This window comes from Gigantopelta aegis, chromosome 10 (genome assembly GCF_016097555.1).
Source record: "Gigantopelta aegis isolate Gae_Host chromosome 10, Gae_host_genome, whole genome shotgun sequence".
Taxonomy (NCBI): domain Eukaryota; kingdom Metazoa; phylum Mollusca; class Gastropoda; order Neomphalida; family Peltospiridae; genus Gigantopelta; species Gigantopelta aegis.
In genome coordinates, this window is record NC_054708.1 from 76,046,116 (window position 1) to 76,056,322 (window position 10,207).

Below are 10,207 nucleotides of genomic sequence, written 5' to 3' on the forward strand. Positions count from 1 at the left end.
GTATTCCATAGTGTAAAATGGTTTACTATATGGTCACTAATAGTGTTTTCATTGAAGTATTCCATAGTGTAAAATGTTTTACTATATGGTCACTAATAGTCTTTTCACTGAAGTATTCCAAAGTGTAAAATGGTAAACAAGAGCAACAAGGACGAGAAGTAAAATTAATTCAAAGAATAGTCATACTCGATATAATAATCATGGAAAACGTAATTTTGGTTCCGTGATTTATCGACATGCTACTGACATGGTACCGGAAACAATTGTTTCCATAAAATCGGAGGGCCTGCAACATTAATATTATTCAAGTATGACAACTGAGCCAAAAGCCCACCTAGCTCTTACAATAATAAGGCCTAAAACAAATTGAGTGTTTCCAGGAACCCTACCGTACCTAAGAAAAACAGCTGAGCCTATTTTTTTCTAGATGTATTATTTTTATTTTTTTTTTTTTATTAACATGTAGGTGAAAAGAGTGTATACGTAACATTTTATCTTGATCTGTATCGATCAATGTATTTATTTTTAAAAAGCTAACCTACGTACATACTTTTAAATGCCTATTCTCGAAAAAAAAACATAATTTGTTCAGGCCTTATTATTGTAAGAGCTAGGTGGGCTTTTGGCATGTATAAAATATCACTATAACTGCCTTGAACACAAAAAAACCAAGACAGACAATTTTATTTTAAAGGAAAAAAATACACTGAAATTGCTTTCTGCAGATGATTGCTCATGTGGCAATCCGTGTTATGTTGGCTGATTGTATTCTAATGAACATCGGATATGTTTAAAAAGCTTCAGTCCACCTGTAGAATTACCAGCAGGCCTTTCCCCAGGATTTTTTTAAGGCGCTTACATTTTTAGCATCAGTATAACACAAATGAAGCCAAAATAAGTGGGGTAGTGGGTTGAAAACAGTTAAGTGTTTGCCTTCAATCATGCTCTTTTTTTTAAAGTAACCCATCAATTCCCCACCCTCAATTTCATAATTTGTGCCATGTTGTTGCGGTTGATTTCAGCGTTCGTGTTAAATGCTTCTTGTGATTTCTGCTTACAAAATTTAAATACTGCATGTACATTTCCGGCGATTGCGATCTGTATGGGTACGAAATTAACAAAGACAAAGGAATAAACAAAAACTGTAGTTAGGTATTCATTGATGCGAATAACTATTGTTTTTCTACAAATTTACATCAAGATTTACTTTTGCGTAAATGTGTGCAACGATGTCTCTTGACACGCGGGTGTCGGCTGACTCTGAAGCGTGACGTATATATTCCGCCGAGAGCTGTCCTCAGTTCAGCCAACGAACGTTCTTCCTAACGTTCGCGACCTATTTGATTGGTGTTCGCCGTGTCCATTTGGTTTAACGTGAAGCGCACAAACCAGTATAACGAACGTTTTGTTTTCGCTCGGTCTGGCTGAACTCGGCCCTTGAGATGGCCTACATGTCTTTCGGCCCTGAACTGGCATGTGTATTCAAATTGACACGCATTGTCGGTCTGTTTTTATTACTTTGGTTCAAAGATTTTACAAAGTAAAAATAACAAGCTAAAGATCTTCCAGACATTGCTGTCATACATGCTGAATGCATGCCGTTAAAATTAATAACCGTGATTATTAAAATACGCAAACATCATAAGGCCTACGCTGTATTCTGCATGACACCGTTTCTCGTTACCGGTCGCGAGATCGCTATTACGCTAATTGAATATTTGGTAGTATTATTATGTTTAAGGTGTCGGATAGATTATATAACCGTTTGTTCACATCAGAAGACAGAAAATGGCTTAGCCAAAATTTTAGCCACTTGCAAATTTTATTAGCCATTTTTTGTAAAATGGCTAATTTGGCTACCGACAGCGCGAGCCCTGCCTGTAATAAGTGGCCACCTATCTAACGTGGCCAGCGGCCACCCAAATCGGTTCCCAAATCGCTAAAATACCTGTATTAAGCGGCCACAGTAAATGTTTACTATTATATAAAAGTGATATTTAGCAACAGCGACAAGGTGCAGCAAACAACCACTCTTCACACCTTCAGGAATATTAGCACCCATTCATTCCCGACATTTCTACTGTGTATCAATCGCTTGACATTTGTAGATTCACTTACTATAACAATACACCGCATGAAGTAGAAATTAAATAATTAAGTGGAAAGAGAAAACAAACTTGTTGAGAACGGTTAATTTAACATTCCAGTTGCAGTTTTTCCTAAATGAGGCGACGTGTCAAAAGTTTAATTATAGTAAACTGTGAAGCACACATCCATTAATTAGCAGCGCAGACGCTAGAACAAGAAACGACAACATGTTTTAAAGGCTATATGTCGCAACCTGTAATCAGCGGCCACCTGTCTTAAGCGGTCACTTTTGTCTACTACCGTGTGTGACCGCTTAAGACAGTTTTGACTGTGTGTGTGTATATATATATATATAAATGTATATTCATAAAATAATTTAAAAAAACAACTCAACTTTTAATGGCATAAATATTACTAATGCATATAATGTAACCCACACAAAGCACACATAAAAAATAAATGACAAAATAAATAATCAATTCCATTCAGTTCCGAAATATTTCTTTTTATTGACTCTACGTAAAATGCTTGATACAAATAATTATCGTTCCGCCATATTTTCATTCCGCATTTTAAATGTGTCAGGATACAAATAACTTTCAAACTGTGGAAATGTGTCATCTTCAAACATCTAATCCTGGAAAGGTTACCAAAGGTATTGTAATTAATGTTTTAGTCTAAAATTTATTAAAATATGTTGTTGTACATGTTGAGGCTCTTAAATAAAGCACATATGCCTGATTTTATTAAATCGTGAGTGCAAATGGAAAATTCGATCCAGTGGATAAATGCAGCACAGCAATAAACATCACAATAATAAATATTGTGCCGAAGACGTTTATCTTGATGAACTACGAACACATATAAACACTAACTGTATCCTCTCGGTATGGGTTTTGACGCAGATAAGCAACCATCTCGCGTTGTTTAAAACTAACAATGTTTTTTTTTTTATTACTTACACTTACAGAGACATAACCTAATGTATATATATCATTAAAATATAAACATTAAATTCGATATATAGTGAGATTTTTAGTTTTAGTTTTGGCTTACATGTGCATACTGTAGTATTCTCACCTTTTTGATGCGGTATGTATTTTGACGTGGAACATCCAGATAACTTGTGATGACCAATATTCAAGAAAAACAACTCTAAACAACTGGAAACGATGTGTGGTGGTTCATAAATTCCATATTAATAATACACGTCAAAAATAACACAATTAAAATACATTTTAACCAGATTGTCACTTAAACCATATAGCCCAGTGCAAACATAGTCACTATTTATACATTGATAGGGTGGGAATACATTTGACAGCCATTTGAGAGATTTTTGTTGGTTTATTATTAGTATATTATTCAAAACAGTGTCCACTTTACCTTTCATGTGAAATAGATATTATTTTAAGATGTAATATACACTTGAACATCGTTTAATCCTGATCCAATATAATCGTATGCAGTGCATGTAAAATAAGGACAGGAGACTCATTCGGACATCCAGAAAAATAGATTGACGTAGAGGTGATCCAATTGTCTTGTATTTATTTAAATAGTAGCAGACGACAATGTTTCGTGCAGCAGGCGAGTAAAATTCATTGAGAAAATTTGGAGATAGAGGGATGTTTATGTATGTTAAAAAAGTGCCTTACGGAAAATAGTACTTTTGATTACATGGCATTTTTAATTGTTTATACTTACCGTAAACTGGCAAATTGAAAACATTGCATTATTCTTATCAATAAAAAATACTTCCGTCCAAAAAAATTTCCACTCCATAATACATACTGAGATGATATAAAGAAAACCTTCCGAGTTATGTTTCACATATAAATAGACAAGTTGTCCAAATAGTAATCCTGCATTAATTAAGTTTTCAGTTACAAACTAAATCTCGAAAATTTAAATTGTAAACTGACTGCGAGTGTATTCTGTATTGTGATTGGTTAATTACATTCTTTTTCTGGGATCAAAAGAAAATAACACCCGCAAATCTAAAAACTCCATGTGGTTATGTCCATTGTAAACTGAATTGTTGAGGTGGTACCTCTCTGGTTGAGGTGTGTACTTATCTGGTTGAGACATGTACCTCTCTGGTTGAGCCATGTATCCCTGGTTGAGACGTACCTCTGGTTGAGATGTGTACCTCTCTGGCTGAGGTGTGTACCTCTGGTTGAGGCATGTACCTCTCTCGTTAAAGTGCATACCTCTCTGTTTGAGATGTGTACCTCTCTGGTTGAGGCATGTACCTCTCTGGTTTAGGTATGTACCTCTCTGGTTGAGACATGTACCTCTCTGGTTGAGGTATGTACCTCTCTGGTTGAGGCATGTACCTCTGGTTGAGGCATGTACCTCTCTGGTTGAGGTATGTACCTCTCTGGTTGAGGCATGTACCTCTCTGGTTGAGGTATGTACCTCTCTGGTTGAGACATGTACCTCTCTGGTTGAGGTATGTACCTCTCTGGTTGAGACATATACCTCTCTGGTTGAGGTATGTACCTCTCTGGTTGAGGCATGTACCTCTCTGGTTGAGGTATGTACCTCTCTGGTTGAGGCATGTACCTCTCTGGTTGAGGTATGTACCTATCTGGTTGAGACATGTACCTCTCTGGTTAAGGTATGTACCTATCTGGTTGAGACATGTACCGCTGGTTGAGGTGTGTACCTTTCCAACAATTACTCATGATCGTCTTATAACACAACATAACCAGGAGAGTGCACTGAATAACACAACGGAACCAGGAGAGTGCAGTGAATAGCACAACGGAACCAGGAGAGTTCAGTGAATAGCACAACGGAACCAGGAGAGTGCAGTGAATAGCACAACAGAATCAGGAGAGTGCAGTGAATAGCACAACAGAACCAGGAGAGTGCACAACAGAACCAGGAGAGTGCACTGAATAACACAACAGAACCAGGAGAGTGCACTGAATAGCACAACAGAACCAGGAGAGTGCAGTGAATAGCACAACAGAACCAGGATAGCAGTGAATAGCACAACAGAATCAGGAGAGTGCAGTGAATAGCACAACAGAACCAGGAGAGTGCACTGAATAACACAACAGAACCAGGAGAGTGCAGTGAATAGCACAACAGAACCAGGAGAGTGCAGTGAATAGCACAACAGAACCAGGAGAGTTCAGTGAATAGCACAACAGAACCAGGAGAGTGCAGTGAATAACAAAACTGAACCAGGAGAGTGCAGTGAATAGCACAACAGAACCAGGAGAGTGCACAACAGAACCAGGAGAGTGCAGTGAATAGCACAACAGAACCAGGAGAGTGCACTGAATAACACAACAGAACCAGGAGAGTACACCCAACACACAGCAGAAGCTGGAGGGATCACTGTTCACTCAACAGAATCTGGATAGAACCCTGCATACACAACAGGTGGACATGGTATAGTGTTCACTGCGTCTGGATTTGATATTCAGTGCACACCCTCATTGGAAATGTAAATCTTATGGGTACCAGACATTTTTCCCCCAAGCCAGTTCGCCCCCACAAAGGTACCAGTTCGGCCCCATAAAGATACCACTGTGTCAATGTAAATGTGTGGTCTGAACCCATGTGTGTGCCGAGCTTCCTCTAGTGCAACCATACCCTATTTTTAGGCGATTTCGCGCACTCCCATGTAGATTTTTAGATGCACGGTTTGGCAGTCGTCAAACTTTGATGCAAGTATGATTTACATTTTCAAATAACTCAGAATTTTACTTTCATAAGAATCCGGAATAAACAGAGTTATTATGAATGTCATCAATGCTTAATTCTCAGTCTTCATACCTGAATGGTAAACGGCCTTTTTCAGGTGTATTCAAAGAGCACTTATCATATCGAAACTGAAACCCATGGTCGGTCCCACGATAAGGAGGTGGTACACATCCTGATAATTTAAATCTACTAATAGTAATATACTGCTGGCACCGGTTCTTTCTGCAGACAAATATAACCAACTACAACGTCAGCGGTCACCAAAAACGTTCTGCGATGTTAACCAACAGAAGGACGACTACAGCCTGCTATTTATACCATGGATAGGCGATGACAACTCGTTATAACAATGCTTAGGAATGACGAACGACTGGATCAACAAATCACGCTACCAGGAATGCAGTCAACACTTCCATTCAGCGAATCCTATTGCTGCTATACAGGACTCTCGTGAACAACATGGCTGGAAGACTACCAAAGCATATATATGTTTAATAACCCATTTCACTGATTATATCATTGGTGCCCGGACTGATACACACACATACACACACACACACACACACACACACACACACACTTTAACATGCTTCTAAAGAAACAGTACAATAAGTGTTTAAAGGTAACAAATAATTGTGAGTTGGGGACGAACTGACTAAAAGTTTGGGGCGAACTAACAAATAGTTGGGGGTGAACAAGCAAACAGTTGGGGGCAAATCGACTAGGGAGCGAACTGGTACATGGGGCGAACAGGTCAAACTGGGGGCGAACTGACTGGATTCAACGCTATATCCTTTGAATGAGCTTCACTTGAACCCGGTGTTTCCCAAACCAATAAGACTCTAAACATACATGTAGTTTCTTCATTAGAGAATGCTAGCTTCAGTTTGCTTAACTATTCTGGTTTTCTGATTCACTAGCTGATAAACCAGGTATTCTTGAAACTAGTGAAGTACACACTAAGGCAGCTGAACAAGGAACTATTAGCATGGTGCAAAGAACACAGAAATAATACTGCACACAACATGACATCAGCTTTTCTGATGACTCATCTGGAATGAATACTTTCCTCAAAAAAAGAGAAGGTTTTGTATGGACATGTCATCTGATTCTGATGCACCATCATCAAACAGTGGCCATACCACCAGATAAGGTCACACACAATCAGGGGTGGGTCAAAGAAAACAAGGATTTCACAAGTCAGAGTAGTTTTTTTTCACATTATTATTTTGTTCAATTGGTGATTTTATTTATCATATTATTACGGTAACAAAAGTAAAACTACTTTTATCAACATAATATTTTGTTTAACCAGTGATTTTATTAATACGTACTTCTGCTTGTTTTCCTTTTTGAATGTTTGCTTCTAAATGTTTTCTATTTCCAAACTTTGTCCTTTTTTTTAATAAATGTGATTTGCAAAACTGAAATGTTTTAGAAGTCATGGTTCTTTCAGAATAAAGATTCAAATTTAACTTAATATACTGTTGGTCGTATATGACACAATTAATTCAATATATATCATGAATAATTGTCGTAACTACCACTATTTAAATAAATAACTAAAATATTGTATATGCTATAAATAATGCAAATATACAAAGAAATTGTAAATACGTTCAGCTTTCATTATCATTAAAACAAATTCAACATCTTAACTACTGATTAAGAAAAAACAGTTTTCCTCCATTATCTCAGATTTTTAAAAATGAATTTTGATGCACTTACATCCTTCTGGCTCTCAATTGACAATATACTGTCCGTGTTTGGCAAAATTAGTGTATATAAAATATTCGTAGCTGCTTTATAGGTAAGAGCAGTCTGTATGGTTGGAGTTAATTTTCTCTTTTTGTCTATCTTGAAATAAAAAATTAATAGTCATAGTTTGAAATGTGCTCAAGGTGTCATTAAACAAATATCCTTTGTTTCCTTTTTCTATATCTTACATTTATTTTATTTCCAGATCCACATCCTGATGCATTCCTTTGAATTTTAACAATGATCCCACAAGCTGTCAAATCTACGTATAGTTAATATGACCCGTGCCGCTGCCTGAGCGTGCTCGAGAATGGATCTGTGGGAGGTGGACCAGATAGTAAAAGATGCAGCAGCTAGAGGTGACAAGGTTGTCAACCTCAGCCACAGGGGGCTAACAATCATGACGGGCGAGATTGGCAAACTGAAGAACGTCCGCAAGCTGTCCCTCAACAACAACAAGCTGCTGGTGTCTCCGTCGGAGCTGACCATGCTGCCGAGACTGGAGGAGCTTGTCCTCGACAACAACCAGCTGACAATGCTGCCTTCAGGCATCGGCGGCATATCAACGCTGCTGTACCTCAGTGTGTGTCACAACCCGCTGGGAGTCCTCCCAGCTGAGATTGGCTCACTCAGCAGACTGATGCAACTGTGGCTCGTCGACTGCCAGCTCGAGAGTCTTCCCGCAGAGGTCGGGTTTCTCACCAACTTGAGGAAACTCAGTCTGCGAAACAACCATCTCTGCGCATTGCCCAAAGAGTTCGTGAATCTCACCAACATCACGTGGCTGTGTCTGGCTAAGAACAATTTTCGAAATCTCACGTTAGATTTGAACAGCTTGAGCAAGCTGACCTACCTGGATTTGAACCACAATCATTTCAGTGAGGTTCCGGGGTCAGTCTTGGACCTGCCGGCGCTGACCATTCTGCTTGATGAGGGGGAACCAGGTGTGGGAGGTTCCCGATGATGTCATTCTTGATCTGGCTCGCCTCACCAAATTTGATCTCCGTGACAATCAGATCATTGTCAAACCAGATCACTGGAAGGTATTGTACTGAACACTAAACGATTCGAATCTGGTTTTATTATGACTGCAGAATACAGTCTTTGTGAAAACTGAGATCTATGTATATGATAGAACTACATGTAATGATGTGCACATGTGTATAGTAGAAGGACACAATGCATCAATTTAGGGCAGCTGTTTTGCGATAATGGTAACACATAAAATTCTAAAATCACTGATTCTAATTTCCAAGATACTAACATTTTCTGTTTTGTATAAAACATAAAGACAACCGTAAACACATTGCAAGTAAAAAAAATTAACTTTTCTAGAACACTTTTAAGTAAGAATTATAAAGATGTTGTAATACATATTTTAATGATCTAATAACTAAGGTTAGTGACATTAAGTATCACAATATGCACCTTATTGTGACCCATATATTGAGATACCATATATATCATATGGTGACATACCTGTATTTTTACACCTTATGTATCTAGTAATAACAATAATAATATATGTTAATTAATATTAGTGACGATTCTTTCAGGGGGCAGGACATAACCCAGTGTTAAAGTGCCCGCTTGATGTGCAGTCTGTTTGGGATCGATCCCCGTCGGTGGGCCCATTGAATTATTTCTCATTCCAGTCATTGCACCACGACTGGTATATCAAAGGCTGTGGTATGTGCTATCCAGTCTGTGGGGTAGTGCATATAAAATATCTCTTGCTACTAATGGAAAAATGTAGCGGGTTTCCTCTCTAAGACTATATGTCAAAATTACGAAATGTTTGACATCGAATGGCCGATCATTAATATATCAATGTGCTCTAGTGGTGTTATTAAACAAAACAAACTTTAACTTTTTTTTTACTCTTTCAGGGTTTGGAGTACATACTGTTGGGAACTTCCGCACCGATACGCAGTCCCAGTCCTCCTCCATTCATTTCTTCATCACACAGACTGATAACTGGTGATGAACACTTCACTGATGATTTCCCAGAATCACACAGCAGTGACTGAAGCAGAGATGGAATTTCCGCAACCCAAGAGCTACCACTGCCCGTTTCTGTTGAGTGGGAACATCCCAACCATGCAATAATCATATTGTGCATTGAGACAACTCATCATTTCCAAATAGTCAATTCAATATGGTTGACAATATGGTTGTCAACATGTTTGTAACAGAGTTATTCATATAAACTCTCGGCACATTTTCGCAAGCCAAGGTACCATTCCCTATATTGGCCATTCCATGATATGTGGTCCATAGGTGTGAAAATTTCAAGATTATCTTTTAAACTAACTTTTTATTATAGCTTAAAGTTAACAGTCTTAAGCATATTAAAAATATCTTTTTATTGCCAATTTACTTATGTTTTAGGGGTTTTAATGACAGTTTTATTTGAAAAGAGAATTTCCAAACTTAAAAGTTAGGTACGATGTCAGGACATCATATCTATATTATACTGCATATGAAAATGCTACTTTGCCTTCTTTCATATCACAATCCCCGTCAGTGGCCCCATTCGGCTATTTCTCGTTCCAGCCAGTGCTCCACAACTGATGTAACAAAGGCCGAGGTTTGTACTATCCTGTCTGTGGGATGGTGCAGATAAAAGATCCCTTGC

General features: G+C 38.1%; 1 protein-coding gene across 1 annotated transcript; it reads left to right on the top strand.

Annotated features, from left to right (window-relative positions):
- The first annotated feature begins 7,780 nt into the window (after positions 1-7,780).
- Positions 7,781-10,207, top strand: LOC121384181 (leucine-rich repeat-containing protein 40-like). Its single transcript, XM_041514449.1, is given in 3 exon segments — positions 7,781-8,494; positions 8,496-8,612; positions 9,459-10,207. Coding segments are annotated over 3 exon segments (873 nt in total). The 5' UTR covers positions 7,781-7,879; the 3' UTR covers positions 9,600-10,207.